Here is a 19,671-nt window from a genome sequence, read left to right as displayed (position 1 = left end):
CATGTACCTGTGCTTTCTAAGAACAATTCATGGCCTTTAGATTGATGTAGGTTTTGTGTCGTCAGTGCTTTGGCTAGACGTGAGTTTATGGGGAAGAATTTGTTTGAAAAGATGACAACCTTGAATGTCTCAGTTCATGTCTGTTCATCACATGGGACCAACACTGAATGTTGCATTTATAATTTTGTTCAGTATGTAAACGCAACATGTAACGTGTTGGTCCCATGTTTCATGAGCTGAAATAAAAGATCCCAGAAATGTTCAATATGCACAAAAAAGCATATTTCTCAAAAATGTTGTGCACGATTTTGTTTATACATCCCTGTTAGTGGGCATTCCTCCTTTGCCAAGATAACCCATTCACCTGACAGGTGGCGCATATCAAGAAGCTGATTAAACAGCATGATCATTACACAGGTGCACCTTGTGCTGGGGACAATAAAAGGCCACTAAAATGTGCAGGTTTGTGAAACAACACAATGCCACAGATGTCTCAAGTTTTGAGGGAGCGTGCAGTTGGCATGCCGACTGCAGGAATGTTTACCAGAGCTTTTGCCAGATAATTGAATGTTCATTTCTCTACCATAAGCCACCTCCAACAGCGTTTTAGAGAATTTGGCTGTACGTCCAACCGGCCTCACAAAAATGCAGACCACGTGTAACCAAGCCAGCCCAGGACCTCCACATCCAGCTTCTTCACATGCTGGATTGTCTGAGACCAGTCACCCGGACAGCTGATGAAACAGTGGGTTTGCACAACCGAACAATTTCTGCAGAAACTATCAGAAACCGTCTCAGGGAAGCTCATCTGCATGCTCGTACTCACCAGGGTCTCGACCTGACTACAGTTTGGCTCACCTTCGATTGCCACTGGCACGCTGGAGAAGTTTCAACTGTATCGGGCAGATGGCAGACAACGTGTATGGTGTTGTGTGGGCGAGCGGTTTGCTGATGTCAACGTTGTGAACAGAGTGCACATGGAACATGGTGGCGGTGGGGTTATGGTATGGGCAGGCATAAGCTACGGACAACGAACACAATTGCATTTTAACGATGACAATTTAAATGCACAGATATACCGTGATGAGATCCTGAGGCACATTGTCGTGCCATTCATCCACCGCCATCACCTCATGTTTCAGCATGATAATACACGGCCTCATGTCACAAGGATCTGTACACAATTCCTGGAAGCTGAAAATGTCTCAGTTATTCCATGGCCTGCATACTCACTAGACATCCCACCCATTGAGCATGTTTGGGATGCTCTGGATCGACGTGTACGACAGCGTGTTCCAGTTGCCACCAATATCGAGCTACATCTCACAGCCATTGAAGAGGAGTGGGACAACATTCCACATCAGGCCACAATCAACAGCCTGATCAACTCTATGTGAAGGAGATGTGCCACGCTGCATGAGGCAAATGGTGGTCACACCAGATACTGACTAGTTGTCTGATCCACTCCCCTACCTTTTTTTTAAAGGTTTCTGTGACCAACAGATGCATTTTGTATTCCCAGTCATGTGAAATCCATAGATTAGGGCCTAAAGAATGTATTACAATTGACTGATTTCCTTATTTGAACTGTAACTCAGTAAAAAAAAAAATCTTGCATGTTGCATTTATATTTTTGTTCAATGTATTTTAGATGCTAATTATACAGAAAATGTGTATAAAACCTGTATGAATTGTATTTCTAATAATTATAGGACAATATGGCGGGACGAAATCGTCCCACCTACGTAACAGCCAGTTGAATCCTGTGGCGCGATTTTCAAATACCTTAGAAATGCTATTACTTCAATTTCTCAAACATATGACTATTTTACAGCTATTTAAAGACAAGACTCTCGTTAATCTAACCACACTGTCCAATTTCAAAAAGGCTTTACAACGAAAGCAAAACATTAGATTATGTCAGCAGAGTACCCAGCCAGAAATAATCAGACACCCATTTTTCAAGCTAGCATATAATGTCACAAAAACCCAGAAGACAGCTAAATGCAGCACTAACCTTTGATGATCTTCATCAGATGACACACCTAGGACATTATGTTATACAATACATGCATGTTTTGTTCAATCAAGTTCATATTTATATCAAAAACCAGCTTTTTACATTAGCATGTGACGTTCAGAACTAGCATACCCCCGCAAACCTCCGGTGAATTTACTAAATTACTCACGATAAACGTTCACAAAAAGCATAACAATTATTTTAAGAATTATAGATACAAAACTCCTCTATGCACTCGATATGTCCGATTTTAAAATAGCTTTTCGGTGAAAGCACATTTTGCAATATTCTAAGTAGATAGCCCGGCATCACAGGGCTAGCTATTTAGACACCCAGTAAGTTTAGCCTTCACCAAACTCCGATTTACTATTAGAAAAGTTTGATTACCTTTCCTGTTCTTCGTCAGAATGCACTCCCAGGACTTCTACTTCAATAACAAATGTTGGTTTGGTCCAAAATAATCCATAGTTATGTTCCAACAGCGGCGTTTTGTTCGTGCGTTCAAGACACTATCCCAATGGTAAATAAGGGTCACGCGCACGGCGCATTTCGTGACAAAAGATTTCTAAATATTTCATTACCGTACTTCGAAGCATGTCAACCGCTGTTTAAAATCTATTTTTATGCAATTTTTCTCGTAAAAAAGCGATAATATTCCGACCGGGAATCTGCAATTAGGTAAACAGCCGAAAGAAAATACAGCACGGGGTCGACTCGGGCACGCGCCTAATTCCTTTGTCCTCTTATCGGCCACTTGGCAAAGGCGATAATGTGTTTCAGCCAGAGGCTGCCTTGATATCGTTCAGCTTTTTCCCGGGCTCTGAGAGCCTATGGGAGCCGTGGGAAGTGTCACGTTACAGCTAAGATCCTCACTCTTCAATAACCAGAGACAAGAAGAACGACTCCTTGTCAGACAGGCCACTTCCTGCATGAAATCTTCTCAGGTTTTTGCCTGCCATATGAGTTCTGTTATACTCACAGACACCATTCAAACAGTTTTAGAAACTTTAGGGTGTTTTCTATCCAAAGCCAATAATTATATGCATATTCTAGTTACTGGGCAGGAGTAGTAACCAGATTAAATCGGGAACGTTTTTTATCCGGCCGTGTAAATACTGCCCCCTACCCCCAACAGGTTAAGGTGACAATTTCTGTACTATGACATGCCTTACTTTTATGATCCTGTATAAATAAGTAAAAACAGAAAATGTATCACCTATGCCTCTACTGCCATTCACTCCAATTAGAATAGTTTGGGATTTCTTCCTGACCATGGGGGCTGCCATTCACTCCAATTAGAATAGTTTGGGATTTCTTCCTGACCATGGCGGCTGCCATTCACTCCAATTAGAATAGTTTGGGATTTCTTCCTGACCATGGTGGCTGCCATTCACTCCAATTAGAATAGTTTGGGATTTCTTCCTGACCATGGTGGCTGCCATTCACTCCAATTAGAATAGTTTGGGATTTCTTCCTGACCATGGTGGCTGCCATTCACTCCAATTAGAATAGTTTGGGATTTCTTCCTGACCATGGTGGCTGCCATTCACTCCAATTAGAATAGTTTGGGATTTCTTCCTGACCATGGCGGCTGCCATTCACTCCAATTAGAATAGTTTGGGATTTCTTCCTGACCATGGTGGCTGCCATTCATTCCAATTAGAATAGTTTGGGATTTCGTCCTGACCATGGTGGCTGCCATTCTGGCTCCATTATGGAACTTTGAGGGTTGATGACATAGTCCCTCTAGTAATTGAAAAGGATTTCTATGGTGCTGTGACAGTAATGACCATGTTGTGTCTGTGTATTATCTGTGTCTCTGTCAGGCTGTGTGTGAGATGGATCTCCAAGGTCTGCTGCCAGGTACCTCTTACCTGATCCAGGTCCAGGCCATCTCCTACTGGGGACAGAAACGCCTGAAGAGTGGCCGTGCCCAGCTCACCTTTACCACTAAAACTACAGGTAAACTACTCACCTTTACCACTCAAACTACAGGTAAACTACTCACCTTTACCTCTCAAACTACAGGTAAACTACTCACCTTTACCACTCAAACTACAGGTAAACTACTCACCTTTACCTCTCAAACTACAGGTAAACTACTCACCTTTACCACTCAAACTACAGGTAAACTACTCACCTTTACCTCTCAAACTACAGGTAAACTACTCACCTTTACCTCTCAAACTACAGGTAAACTACTCACCTTTACTACTCAAAATACAGGTAAACTACTCACCTTTACCTCTCAAACTACAGGTAAACTACTCACCTTTACTACTCAAACTACAGGTAAACTACTCACCTTTACCACTCAAACTACAGGTAAACGACTCACCTTTACTACTCAAACTACAGGTAAACTACTCACCTTTACCACTCAAACTACAGGTAAACGACTCACCTTTACTACTCAAACTACTCAAAGACATTATCGTGACCTGGCTGCCTCCCTCTGGGGTCCAGGCTGAAAGACATTACCCTGACCTGGCTGCCCCCCTCTGGGGTCCAGGTTGAAAGATATTATCCTGACCTGGCTGCCTCCCTCTGGGGTCCAGGCTGAAAGACATTATCCTGACCTGGCTGCCTCCCCCTGGGGGCCAGGATGAAAGATATTATCCTGACCTGGCTGCTTCCCTCTGGGGTCCAGGCTGAAAGACATGACCCTCTCCCTCAGAAGCCAGGGCCTGGCTTGATTCAGTCCTGTTGATCAGAGCTAATCGACATCCCAACGGTTGTGGGGATCCCTCCTAGAGAGTATCATTTAACCTTTAACCTGACCTTTTAGATGGGTGCACACACACACACACACACACACACCAGTATCCACCACATTCTGTGTTATTTTTCCAGTGGTGTTTCTATCCTTTATTAGGTTACATAAATCTTCCCCACAATTCTGGCAAAAGCATTTTCAGACTCTCTCTCTCTCACACACACACACACACACACACACACACACACACACACACACACACACACACACACACACACACACACACACACACACACACACACACACACACACACACACACACACACACACACACACACACACACACGCACCATGGGGGCTTTGTGGAACCCTCACAGCTTCCTGTTGACTTTGGTCAGTCCTACATGGACTATTAATGGCAGGCTTAGTTATACTGCGAGCGAGCCCAATCCATTTTTAATAAAGTAACTAAAACATGCATGTTATTTTCCTATGGCCCAATTATTATCATTTTTCCTGTAAGGCAGCTTATTCTTTATACGTCTTAAACTGGTGTTCCCAGTGGTGTAGCTCAGTTTCATGGGGCCCACTGCAAAGTCTGAGCAAGGCCCCCCCTTTAACCCCCCAAAATATGCAGTATTATAACTAATATCATACTATTTTACACATTTTGCCATGAGGCTGAGAGAAAAGGTTGCTGTTTTAGAGCTCAGGGATTCTTGAAAGACGGGACAATCCCAATATCCTACCGTGTAAAGGAATAACCTCGTAATAAAAAATATAGAGTATATATCATAAAATATAGAGTGTATATCATAAAATATAGAGTGTATATCATAAAATATAGAGTGTATATCATAAAATATAGAGTGTATATCATAAAATATAGAGTGTATATCATAAAATATAGAGTATATATCATAAAATATAGAGTGTATATCATAAAATATAGAGTGATATAGAGTGTATATCATAAAATATAGAGTGTATATCATAAAATATAGAGTGTATATCATAAAATATAGAGTGTATATCATAAAATATAGAGTGTATATCATAAAATATAGAGTTTATATCATAAAATATAGAGTGTATATCATAAAATATAGAGTGTATATCATAAAATGCAACCAACTGGATTGATGTCAACTCGGTCAGACACATTGTCCAACGCCTAGTCAGGTGTATGACAGAATGCATTCAACTGAAATGTGTCTTCAGTATTTAACCCAATCCCTCTGAATCAGAGAGGTGCGGGGCGCTGCCTTAATCAACATCCACATTGGGTTAACTGCCTTGCTCAAGGGCAATACAGCAGACTTTTCCACCTTGCCGGCACTGGGATTTTGAACAAGCAACCTTTCGGTTACTGGCCCAATGCTCTTAACCCGCTAGGTTACCTGTGTTTAATGGCCTTGATTGTTTAATTCTAACATTTATAGCACTATTAAATTCATTAGCATTTTGGCATGTTTTTCTAGATTTAGAACATAAAAGAACATTTACAAAGCAAACATTATCCCATAGATCTTAAAATATTTTTGATTAATATTATCAAAAAAATATTGACTCCATCAGTGACGGAGTTAACAACAGAGTCTCAAAACAGACCTATTTTTGCTCTCTAAAAATAAAGGTTAAATGCAAACATTTGTAAAATATGGAAAAGAAATTCCAAATAAAAACATTCCTGATTAATTTAAGATTTTAGACAAATCTGACAGAGTTGACCAAATCTCTGGAAACATCTTTTAGGAATTACAGTTTTGAGATAAATATGATTTAAAGTCACATTGGGCTACATAAAATAATTTTCCAGTTAATATCCAGTATTGTCAGTTATTAGAATTCTAAACACTTTTTTGGAGAGATCCTTTGCATTGAACATGAGCATTTCCAGGCTTGAAAGTATTTTTATTTTTTGAAGGGAGTTGGGGACCCACATTCCTTGCGGGGGGTGTGTTATGCCAGTGGGTGTTCCCCTCGTTATCAGCACCTGGTTTTCCCCTCATGTGGCCTTTAAAACGCAACTTCGATTGTAAAAATTCTACTTAATGGATATGCATGCCTTATGCTTTATGATGGCAGTAAGGCTCTTTGAATGGCAGTTCAGGCAGCAAAGATATTTATAGAAAAGCGGTTGACCCTCTGTGCTGAGGAATGGTTCTTTACTTGTACAGTAGGGGACAGAAGGAAAATACAGTGGGCCAATTGCAACCATCGAAAGCTGCCAGATTATTGCCATCTGATCCCTCGTTAAAACATCGACATGCCCTAAAATACCTCACACAGCTGATCTCAATTGCAACCAACATTGGCCAGAGATTTACCACTCCCTAACGTGGACGTCAAGGTTATCTTATATTCTTGATTGCAGCCAAGACTATTTCACCCTCTGGTTGGTATTGTCATCGGAACAACTTCGTCCTACTTCATGATCAGACTACGGGTGATTTATCTATTTGACGATCATTCCTTACAACTGAAATAAAGTCATTCCTTGTTTACCACAGTAAATCTACTGTGGCAATTTACCTGCCATGTATCAATGGAAAACTAAATGTTGATGGTGTAGCCTACTCCTATTATTTAATTTGTTTTCAACTAATGTTATCAATTAAATACAACTGTCTTTAAAGAAAATGGTCTGATATGGTCATTTTTTAAAATTAAGATCAGGGGTAAAATATCTCTGGACAGTACATATTTGAAATGTGTAACTAAATCAAGTACATCTAAATCAAGTGTTCAGCACTTCCAACAAGACTGTTGGAAAAGCATTCCAGGTGAAGCTGGTTGAGAGAATGCCCATAGTGTGCAAAGCTGTCATCAAGGCAAAGGGTGGCTACTTTGAAGAATCTGAAATATAAAATATATTTTGATTTGTTTAACACTTTTTTTGGTTACTACATGATTCCATATGTGTTATTTCATAGTTTTGATGTCTTCACTATTATTTTACAATGTAGAAAATAGTAAAAATTATGAAAAATCCTTGAATGAGTAGGTGTGTCCAAACTTTTGACTGGTACTGTATCTCTCTCTCAGGTTTGTCATCTTTACCTGCCCCACTTGGTCCTGAGCAGACTAAAGGTCAGTTCTCCAACGAGCTCCCTTCCGCCCCCCACCTAGTCAACCCTGCGGACCCCCACCTGGTCAACTCTGCTGCCCCTCACCTGGTCAACCCTTCGTCTCCCCACAACCTTCGCTTGGAAGCCGCTGCCCCTCACTACCACAACAACCAGCTGCAGGTTAAGGTCTTCTGGAAGAGACGACACCAAGGCAAGTTGTACAAAAAAGAAAGACACAAAAAAAAGACAGAGGCACGATGTCACATCTCTACTCTTCCTCTCCTCGTTGGATAATACATTGTTGGATAATACATTGATTGTTGACAACATGTAAACTATATTTAGTCTCCAATGTTTATTGAAAACATACATTTCATTTGCACATTGAGCACTTGTTGTCTCTCAAATACATTGTTACAGTTGTTGTTGTTTTTTTGCCATATTAGCGTAGACATGAAATCATCCAAAACACCTCAAAACAAGACATGGTATCAAGAACAAGGTAAAACTAGCGAGTAATTTAGGATTCCCCACATGGCAGTTTATGTCATTGTTGCTAGCCATCTGACCCTCCAGAACCATAACAACTCACAGACTTCTGCCCATTGAAGCGTGCACATCGTTTACGTGACGTTGTCAGTTAACCTATCTACAGTGTTGATATAATACTCATATATTGTTATAACAGTCATGTGTTGATATAATACTCATATGATGATATAATACTCATATGTTGATATAATACTCATATATTGATATAATACTCATATATTGATATAACAGTCATGTTGATATAACAGTCATATGTTGATATAATACTCATATGATGATATAATACTCATATGATGATATAATACTCATATGTTGATATAATACTCATATGATATAACAGTCATATGTGCTGGTACAACAACTATTTGTTTCTTTAGAATAGAGACACCACATACTGTAGCAGCTGAGTAAACAGACTCACAGTAAAGGAGTGAGGAGCCAGCCAGAGAAACCCCAAACTCTCCTCACTGTACACAGACTACAGTCCACAGCCAGATACATTGCTGTGTGCTTGTTCGTCTTTCAGTGTTTCCAATAAACACCGTTTCTCACAAAGCCCATTTCAAATATGCTCCGTAAGCAAAGTCTTAAAATAGTGTGTTTGGCGAGGTAACGGCGATGGAGCTGACGTTGTGCTCCGTAAATCCGCCTGAGAGAGAATGAGAGGAGCACGAGGACAGATTTAATAACATCAATATGGGAACATAACCGGGAGCAGATGTATGTGTCGGTGTGAGTGTGTGACAGAGAGAGAGAGACAGACAGACAGACAGAGATAGAGAGCAAAGGAAAGTAAGAGAAAGAGAGAGAGAACGTTCGTCTGGGGTTCAACCTAGAGTTCATGGAGAGATGGATCTGGTGAAAGAAGAAGGGGGGGTAGAAAGAGAAAGAAGAGGGAGAGAGAAAGAGAGGGAGAGAAAGGCTCATCTGGAGTTCACTGTAGTCAACCTGGAGATGATGTAGAGATGCATCTGGTGAAAGATGTGATGTTGCCTGGATACAGGAGAAGAGTGTGTGGTTGAAGGCCAAAGCGCTCTGGTGACGTGCTAATAGTGTTAGCAATACAACTGTCAATATGTTTCTCTTCAGCCCTATCTGACCTTGTTCTATAGCATCATAACACTGTATCCACCTTCAGCCCTATCTGACCTTGTTCTATAGCATCATAACACTGTATCCCCCATCAGCCCTATCTGACCTTGTTCTATAGCATCATAACACTGTATCCCCCATCAGCCCTATCTGACCTTGTTCTATAGCATCATAACACTGTATCCCCCATCAGCCCTATCTGACCTTGTTCTATAGCATCATAACACTGTATCCACCTTCAGCCCTATCTGACCTTGTTCTATAGCATCAACACACTGTATCCACCTTCAGCCCTATCTGACCTTGTTCTATAGCATCATAACACTGTATCCCCCATCAGCCCTATCTGACCTTGTTCTATAGCATCAACACACTGTATCCAACTTCAGCCCTATCTGACCTTGTTCTATAGCATCAAAACACTGTATCCAACTTCAGCCCTATCTGACCTTGTTCTATAGCATCAAAACACTGTATCCACCTTCAGCCCTATCTGACCTTGTTCTATAGCATCATAACACTGTATCCCCCATCAGCCCTATCTGACCTTGTTCTATAGCATCATAACACTGTATCCACCTTCAGCCCTATCTGACCTTGTTCTATAGCATCATAACACTGTATCCACCTTCAGCCCTATCTGACCTTGTTCTATAGCATCATAACACTGTATCCCCCATCAGCCCTATCTGACCTTGTTCTATAGCATCATAACACTGTATCCACCTTCAGCCCTATCTGACCTTGTTCTATAGCATCATAACACTGTATCCACCTTCAGCCCTATCTGACCTTGTTCTATAGCATCATAACACTGTATCCACCTTCAGCCCTATCTGACCTTGTTCTATAGCATCATAACACTGTATCCACCTTCTGTGTTCCAGAAACCTATAAGGACTCCACTACATACGTCCTGAGGTGGTATCCTCATGTATGTGCCAGCAACATCAGCCAGACAGAGAAAAAAGCCACTGTGCAGGTGAGTTTCAGAGCTATAGAATAGAACAGCATTTCCACAACTTCATTAGGCCAGATGGCTGTTGGCTGATACTGTGAAAGATTCCAATACTGTTTTATATTGAATTGTTACCGCCGTTTTGAAGGAGTCCATTTGGGTTTGCCAACTAAAACTGCTACGTTATATCCCTAAGCTTCTCCACAGTCTGGGACTATTGGATGAGTCATATTAATAAACAGTCCCTCAGCTTCTCCACAGTCTGGGACTATAGGATGAGTCATATTAATAAACAGTCCCTCAGCTTCTCCACATTCTGGGACTATTGGATGAGTCATATTAATAAACAGTCCCTCAGCTTCTCCACAGTCTGGGACTATTGGATGAGTCATATTAATAAACAGTCCCTCAGCTTCTCCACAGTCTGGGACTATTGGACGAGTCATATTAATAAACAGTCCCTCAGCTTCTCCACAGTCTGGGACTATTGGATGAGTCATATTAATAAACAGTCCCTCAGCTTCTCCACAGTCTCGCACTATTGGATGAGTCATATTAATAAACAGTCCCTCAGCTGGAGTGGACACTAACTTTTTCATCATAAAAATGAGTCAAAGCAGATCTGTGTCAGAAAGCGGAGCGGCAGCCAAGACCAGAGAGCTGTAGCTAGCTATCTCTCCCACTGCATCTGTCATCAGCTATCCTGGCTGGGGCCTGGCTGAAGTCTGGCTGAAGTCTGGCTGAGTCCTGGCTGGGGCCTGGCTGGGGCCTGGCTGAGTCCTGGCTGAGGTATGGCTGAGGCCTGGCTGAGTCCTGGCTGGGGCCTGGCTGAGGCCTGGCTGAGGTATGGCTGAGGCCTGGCTGGGGCCTGGCTGAGGTCTGGCTGTGTCCTGGCTGGGGCCTGGCTGAGTCCTGGCTGGGCCCTGGCTGAGGCCTGGCTGAAGTCTGGCTAGGGCCTGGCTGAGTCCTGTTTGGGGCCTGGCTGAGGTATGGCTGAGTCCTGGCTGGGGCCTGGCTGAGTCCTGGCTGAGGTCTGGCTGAGTCCTGGCTGGGGCCTGGCTGAGTCCTGGCTGGGGCCTGGCTGAGGTATGGCTGAGTCCTGGCTGGGGCCTGGCTGGGGCCTAGCTGAGGTCTGGCTGGGGCCTGGATGAGGTCTGGCTGAGGTCTGGCTGAGGTCTGGCTGAGGTCTGGCTGAGGTCTGGATGAGGTCTGGCTGAGTCCTGGCTGAGTTGGGCGCTGTGTATGTGTACTAGAACTGTGTGAGAAGTATGAGCCATCACTTTACGAGAGGGGCTACGGAGATCGCATATCACAGCCTGGCGCACAGCTCGGCTTTCATCATTTCTCTCTTCTTTTATCATCTTTTTGTTCCTGTCTGTTTGCCTTTCACATTCTTCCCTCACTTGAGACCAGAGTTGGCTGGCTGGCTGGCTGATGTAGAGTTGTTCAGTTGTTCAACTTTTCTGCTCTCTCTCCGTCCCCTCTCTCTATCTCTCCCCCTCTATCTCTCTAAGGGCTTTATTGGCATGGGAAACATATGTTTACATTGCCAAAGCAAGTGAAATAGATAATAAACAAAAGTGAAATAAACAACAAAAATTAACAGTAAACATTACACTCACAGAATTTCCAAAAGAATAAAGACATTTCAAATGTCATATTATGTCTACATACAGTGTTGTAACGATGTGCAAATAGTTAAAGTACAAAAGGGAAAATAAATAAACATAAATATGGGTTGTATTTACAATGGTGTTTGTTCTTCACTGGTTGCCCTTTTCTTGTGACAACAGGTCACACATCTTGCTGCTGTGATGGCACACTGTGGTATTTCACCAAATAGATAAGGGAGTTTATCAAAATTGGATTTGTTTTCAAATTCTTTGTGGTTGTGTGTAATCTGAGGGAAATATGTCTCTAATATGGTCATAATTTGGCAGGAGGTTATGAAGTGCAGCTCAGTTTCCACCTCATTTTGTGGGCAGTGTGCACATAGCCTGTCTTCTCTTGAGAGCCAGGTCTGCCTACGGAGGCCTTTCTCAATAGCAAGGCTATGCTCACTGAGTCTGTACATAGTCAAAGCTTTCCTTAAGTTTGGGTCAGTCACAGTGGTCAGGTATTCTGCCAGAATTCTGCATGCAGTCTCAATTTGATGATTGTCCCATTTTATGAATTCTTGGTTGGTGAGCGGACCCAAGACCTCACAACCATAAAGGGCAATGGATTCTATAACTGATTCAAGTATCTTTAGCCAGATCCTAATTGGTATGTCTCAGCTCGTTCACAGTTTTGTGGAAGTTACCTGAGATGCTGATGTTTAGGCTGAGGTATATATCGTTTGTGTGCTGTAGGACAACAGTGTCTAGATGGAATTTGTATTTGTTGTCCTGGCAACTGGACCATTATTTTTGTCTTACTGAGATTTACTGTCAGGACCCAGGTCTGACAGAGCCCGGGTCTGTCTCTCCCTGTTTCTCCCCCCTTATATCTCTCTCTCCCCCTGTATCTCTCCCCCCCCTATATCTCTCTCTCCCCTATCTCTCTCTTTCTTTCTCTCCCCCCTATCTCTCGCTCTGTCTCTCCCCCCAGCAGATCTCTCTCCATGTGAGTTTGAGTACTGTGATGGTGATGAATAGTACCACAGCAGTGTGAGCAGGACCTCACTCTCTTCTCTCTCACAACTAATGGACTTTGTCTTGGTTCTATGGCCTTGGAGAACATTTGGCTCTTCGTCAGTATGATATTTAGATTCCACTCCCTCTTTTTGTCTGGGTGTTCTTGGCAGGTCTCTCTCTGTCATTCTGTCTCCCCCTATCTCTTTCTATCTCTCGCTCTCGCTCTCCCCTACCTCTCTCTAGCCTATCTCTCAAGGGTGGCAGGTAGCCTAGTGGTTAGAGGGTTGGGCCAGTAACCGAAAGGTTGCTGGATTGAATCCCCGAGCTGACAAGGTAAAAATCTGTCGTTCTGCCCCTGAACAAGGCAGTTAACCCACTGTTCCCCGGTAGGCTGTCATTGTAAATAAGAATTTGTTCTGAACTCATTTACCTAGTTAAATAAAAAATATATGTCTTTCACTTCTCACCGCTGTGCTGATTGATGATGTCTCCATGTTCATTGCTCCTCTCATCTCGTTTCTCCTCTCAGGGAACACATTATGTTATCACGGGGCTACTGTTCGCCTGTAAGTACCGGATCGCTGTGGCGCTCGTAACACCAGAGGGGGATCAGAGGTCAGAAGCTGTTACTGCGGTAACGACCCCACCTTGTTCTGCGGTCATGGCGAGAGGGGGCAAGGCCTTGCCCTGTGCCAGAGAAGGTATCCCCAGCTCCACACATGCCCTAACACACAGCATGGAGAAAGGGAATATCTGACAGACTGATTGAGTATCAGGAGGAATGTGAATGCACTGTTTCTACACAGCTTCTTACTCTCAATGAGAATCAATGAGAATCATATACGTTGTATCTATGATTCTATGACCTTTGAAATATTTTGGTCCTTTGTTATGTACTAACTGTAGATATATTATGGGTCGAAATTATTATTTAGTAACGATGTGTAAATGTGGGTTTTCCTGTGTCAGAGCGCCCCCTGGTGTCCAAGAAGGTGGTACTGCGTCCTGAGAAGCTGACTGCAGAGTTCCACACGGTCAACGGTTCCCTGCAGGGCCTGTTCCGCTGGCAGCTCTCCCAGACTGCACCGGGGCAGACGCCCATCGCAGGGTTCCAGTTCTCCTGGGTGCAGGTGTCCTCTAGCGCCATGGCAACAGAAGGACAGGACACCCTTATCTCTCAGACACAGATAGTGGCCCCGGTGAGAACCAGTGTGTGTGTGTGATCATCTCTGACTGTAAGCCATCCCTATATTTCCCTCCCTGTGTACTCATGTTGTACTGTTCTCCACCAGGACCAGCGCTCTCTGACAGTGGAGTGGCTGCAGCCAGACAGTGTGTATAAGCTACAGGTCCAGGTGCTGTCAGCAGGTGGCAGTGGCCTCTCAGTGGCTAGGACACTCCATACCCCTCCCCTCAACACCACTCTGCTATGAGGTACTGCTGCAGGGCCTAACATCACATATACCTCCCCTCAACACCACTCTGCTATGAGGTACTGCTGCAGGGCCTAACATCACATATACCTCCCCTCAACACCACTCTGCTATGAGGTACTGCTGCAGGGCCTAACATCACATATACCTCCCCTCAACACCACTCTGCTATGAGGTACTGCTGCAGGGCCTAACATCACATACACCTCCCCTCAACACCACTCTGCTATGAGGTACTGCTGCAGGGCCTAACATCGTAAACACAAGACAAACCACTCACTGACACACTACACTACAGCACTGTTTCCTAAACAGCCAATTTCTACGGGGTAAAAATAACATTTATAAAATGTGATATATTTGACTGGCACTGCTCAAAACATAACACCATTCTGAGATCCCCACATGATCTCACTGTACCTTTGTACTTCCTTTCAGAGGGTGTTTGACCTCTCAGGACCATGTTAGCGAGAGAGAGCCAGAGAGAGCGCCAGAGAGAGCGCCAGAGACAGCCCCAGAGACAGCGCCAGACAGCGCCAGAGAGACAGCCAGAGCGAGAGCCAGAGCGAGAGCCAGAGAGACAGCCAGAGCGAGAGCCAGAGCGAGAGCCAGAGAGACAGCCAGAGAGAGAGCCAGAGAGAGAGCCAGAGCGAGAGCCAGAGCCAGAGCGAGAGCCAGAGCGAGAGCCAGAGCGACAGCCAGAGAGAGAGCCAGAGCCAGAGCGAGAGCCAGAGCGAGAGCCAGAGAGAGAGCCAGAGCGAGAGCCAGAGAGAGAGCCAGAGAGAGAGCCAGAGCGAGAGCCAGAGCGAGAGCCAGAGAGACAGCCAGAGCGAGAGCGAGAGAGACAGCCAGAGCGAGAGCGAGAGCCAGAGCCAGAGCGAGAGCCAGAGAGACAGCCAGAGAGAGAGCCAGAGAGACAGCCAGAGCGAGAGCCAGAGCGAGAGCCAGAGCCAGAGTGAGAGCCAGAGCGAGAGCCAGAGAGACAGCCAGAGAGACAGCCAGAGAGACAGCCAGAGCCAGAGAGAGAGCCAGAGCGAGAGCCAGAGCCAGAGCCAGAGCGAGAGCCAGAGAGACAGCCAGAGCGAGAGCGAGAGAGACAGCCAGAGCGAGAGCCAGAGCCAGAGCCAGAGCCAGAGAGAGAGCCAGAGAGACATAGCGTTGTGTGTTGATAGTTCTCATTGGAGAGTGTGAGAGAACAGATCTCCTAGTTGGAGTCATTGATTCAGTAATGTATTCTGTATTGGAAACCTGGCGACAGCAGAACTCTCTCCATGTGAGTTTGAGTACTGTGATGGTGATGAATAGTACCACAGCAGTGTGAACAGGACCTCACTCTCTTCTCTCTCACAACTAATGGACTTTGTCTTGGTTCTATGGCCTTGGAGAACATTTGGCTCTTCGTCAGTATGATATTTAGAGTCCACTCCCTCCCTCCATCTGAGTGTTCTTGGCAGGTCAGAATTATAATAAATATTCTAGTTCTAACTCTAGAGTTCCTGGACTTTGCTAGACGGTTCTGGAACACAGAGTAAGTTCCTCAGAGAGAGAGAGAGACTCCCAGAGACACTCCTGGTGTGTTGTTGTAGTGTTCCAGACCTCCCAGCTAGGATGGACACCGTCAGGAGAACTGTGGGAGCACTGGGAGAGGGAGAGTGAGGGAGAATCAAAGCTTTGGTACCTCAACAGAAAGAGCCTGCTTTTGTCCAACTTTGATAGATGGAGGTCTCCCAAATCTGTGCAACTAATCACAAAATGTCAACGGGAATCTACAGGGATTTTGTTGTTATCAGCTGTCTGCATATATAAGGAATACGACTCTGTTCGACATGTAGCACACAGTACACTCCTTTCAGTCAGGGCCGTAGGTGTTTTTTGGGGTCACTCCTTTCAGCCAGGGCCGTAGGTGTTTTTGGGGTCACTCCTTTCAGCCAGGGCCGTAGGTGTTTTTGGGGTCACTCCTTTCAGCCAGGGCCGTAGGTGTTTTTTGGGTCACTCCTTTCAGCCAGGGCCGTAGGTGTTTTTGGGTCACTCCTTTCAGTCAGGGCCGTAGGTGTTTTTGGGTCACTCCTTTCAGTCAGGGCCGTAGGTGTTTTGTGGGTCACTCCTTTCAGCCAGGGCCGTAGGTGTTTTTGGGGTCACTCCTTTCAGCCAGGGCCGTAGGTGTTTTTGGGGTCACTCCTTTCAGCCAGGGCCGTAGGTGTTTTTTGGGTCACTCCTTTCAGCCAGGGCCGTAGGTGTTTTTTGGGTCACTCCTTTCAGCCAGGGCCGTAGGTGTTTTTTGGGGTCACTCCTTTCAGCCAGGGCCGTAGGTGTTTTTTGGGTCACTCCTTTCAGCCAGGGCCGTAGGTGTTTTTGGGGTCACTCCTTTCAGCCAGGGCCGTAGGTGTTTTTTGGGTCACTCCTTTCAGCCAGGGCCATAGGTGTTTTTGGGGTCACTCCTTTCAGCCAGGGCCGTAGGTGTTTTTTGGGTCACTCCTTTCAGCCAGGGCCATAGGTGTTTTTGGGGTCACTCCTTTCAGCCAGGGCCGTAGGTGTTTTTTGGGGTCACTCCTTTCAGCCAGGGCCGTAGGTGTTACAGCCAAGCGTAATACTTTATATACAGAACAGGGAGTCATTGTAGAAATGGATCTGACTTCTGTTCCAGTGTTTGGTTTGATTTGCATTAAATGACACTGAAATCATATATAACCCGTCTGATCCCCACCAATCATCATCCTCTCTCTGTTTTCCAGGCTCCTCCCCCCCAACGTGCTTCATCCTCTGCTGCTCGTCATCACTAGTGCCGTAGTGTGTATTGAGAACGCCACCTCCACAGCCTGTATATGTGTCCACTAAATCACACACACACACACACACACACACACACACACACACACACACACACACACACACACACACACACACACACAAATGCCATGCCGGTGCTGCACTGCTCTCTGTTGTCTTTATCACACAGAGATATATTGCATGATGAACGAATCACCTTTACCTGAAAGATCAAGTGAATCTATACCATGGCCATTACACTTACAATACATGTATGTTTAATGTTTAGAGATGATACTTTTCAGTCGTGTATAATGTAATCATAATTTACACATGTAAAGAAAAATATATAGCACTGATGTATGTAGTGATACCAAACTGTCTGTCTTTTTCATTGATCTCTACACAGAATGTTCCTGAAAGTAAAATGGCCCGGCGTAAAGCAGTTTGTAACCTGTTGTAGTTTAGTATTTTTGTAATATTGCGCTATAAGTTATTATTTCAAGCATATGATAACCCCAGCAGTGACTTTGATGTATGTAACCCTCTTATATAATCGTTGTTCCAGTTTTATTTATTGTGTTGTAATTAAAGAGTATTGTAATATGTGATGTTTTAATGACCTGGAGCTTATTCAAGAGTATTATAATATGGTGTTTTAATGACCTCAGGCTGACCCTCAACACGGGGGCCCCTCAGGGGTGCGTGCTTAGTCCCCTCCTGTACTCCCTGTTCACCCACGACTGCGTGACCGTGCACGACTCCAACACCATCATTAACTTTTTACTGCAGTGAGCTAAATCAAGGTCACAAGGTTGGTGTTTCTTGGTAGTCTTAAACAAATCTACTTTGAAACAAAAGTATACACTTCAAACACATGGTTATGGGTTTAAAAAGAAGACCCCTGTACCATGTCAGATATAGAGTTTAAATGTATTACATTTTGAGTTTGCAACCCAATATGGCACTCTATATACATCACAGAAGACTGAAATATAACAAAGCCGTTTGACATAGAAACACCCGATTTTCGGCAGTTTTTTAAAAATAATGTATATTATTAAAATGATGAACGATATTAATAACATTCCACCCATGAGGCCACTAGAGGGTGATTTGGTCATTTGACTGCAGGAAAGGGTAGTTTGCTGACGTCAAGACCGGGGTAGGCCTGATCACCAATGATAATGAGACAGCTTATATACAGTTGAAGTCGGAAGTTTACATACACTTAGGTTGGAGTCATTAAAACTCATTTTTCAACCACTCCACAAATTTCTTGTTAACAAACTTTAGTTTTGTCAAGTCAGTTAGGACTTCTACTTTGTACATGACACAAGTAATTTTTCCAACAATTGTTTAGACAGATTATTTCACTTATAATTAACTGTATCACAATTCCAGTGGGTCAGAAGTTTACAAACACTTAGTTGACTGTGCCTTTAAACAGCTTGGAAAATTCCTGAAAATTATGTCATGGTTTTAGAAGCTTCTGATAGGCTAATTGACATCATTTGAGTCAATTGGAGGTGTACCTGTGGATGTATTTCAAGGCCTACCTTCAAATTCAGTGCCTCTTTGCTTGACATCATGGGAAAATCAAAAGAAAATCAGCCAATACCTCAGAAAGAAAATTGTAGACCTCCACAAGTCTGGTTCATCCTTGGGAGCAATTTCCAAGATGAAGATGCTAGAGGAAACGGGTACAAAAGTATATATCCACCGTAAAACGAGTCCTATATCAACATAACCTGAAAGGCCGCTCAGCAAGAAGCCACTGCTCCAAAACCACCATAAAAAAGCCAGATTGTCCCCATGTGCAGTTGCAAACCGTAAAGATCGTACTTTTTGGATTAATGTCCTCTAGTTTGATGAAACAAAACTAGAACTGTTTGGCCATAATGACCACTGTTATGTTTGGAGGAAAAATGGGGATGCTTGCAAGCCTTAGAACACCTTCCCAACCGTGAAGCATGGGGGTGGCAGCATCATGTTGTGGGGGTGCTTTGCTGCAGGAGGGACTGGTGCACTTCACAAAATAGATGGAATTATGAGGGAGGAAAATTTGATATATTGAAGCAACATCTCAAGACATCAGTCAGGAAGTTAAAGCTTGGTCACAAATGGGTCTTCCAAATGAACAATGACCCCAAGCATACTTCCAAAGTTGTGGTAAAATGGCTTAAGGACAACAAAGTCAAGGTAGTGGAGTGGCCATCACAAAGCCCTGACCTCAATCCTATAGAAAATGTGTGGGCAGAACTGAAAAAGCATGTGTGCGAGCAAGGAGGCCTACAAACCTGACTCAGTTACACCAGCTCTGTCAGGAGGAATGTGGTAAAATTCACCCAACTTACTGTGGGAAGCTTGTGGAAGGCTACCTGAAACATTTGACCCAAGTTAAACAATTTAAAGGCAATGCTACCAAATACTAATTGAGTGTATGTA

The 19,671-nt window shown here is 43.9% G+C and overlaps 1 protein-coding gene across 1 annotated transcript in view; it reads left to right on the top strand.

The window, feature by feature from the left end:
* anos1b (anosmin 1b) overlaps positions 1-17,832 on the top strand; it is a 146,763-nt gene extending 128,931 nt beyond the window's left edge. The window contains exons 8-14 of the mRNA XM_029708159.1: positions 3,847-3,982; positions 7,785-8,018; positions 10,339-10,433; positions 13,554-13,725; positions 13,994-14,223; positions 14,317-14,458; positions 17,190-17,832. Coding sequence (XP_029564019.1) covers positions 3,847-3,982; positions 7,785-8,018; positions 10,339-10,433; positions 13,554-13,725; positions 13,994-14,223; positions 14,317-14,457 — 1,008 coding nt within the window. The 3' untranslated portion in view covers position 14,458; positions 17,190-17,832. The remainder of the gene's footprint in view (positions 1-3,846; positions 3,983-7,784; positions 8,019-10,338; positions 10,434-13,553; positions 13,726-13,993; positions 14,224-14,316; positions 14,459-17,189) is intronic.
* Positions 17,833-19,671: the final 1,839 nt, after the last annotated feature.

The sequence above is a fragment of the Salmo trutta genome, chromosome 22, assembly GCF_901001165.1.
Source record: "Salmo trutta chromosome 22, fSalTru1.1, whole genome shotgun sequence".
NCBI lineage: Eukaryota > Metazoa > Chordata > Actinopteri > Salmoniformes > Salmonidae > Salmo > Salmo trutta.
The sequence above is the reverse complement of the archived record's forward strand: the minus strand, read 5'-3'. Positions and strand labels throughout refer to the sequence as shown.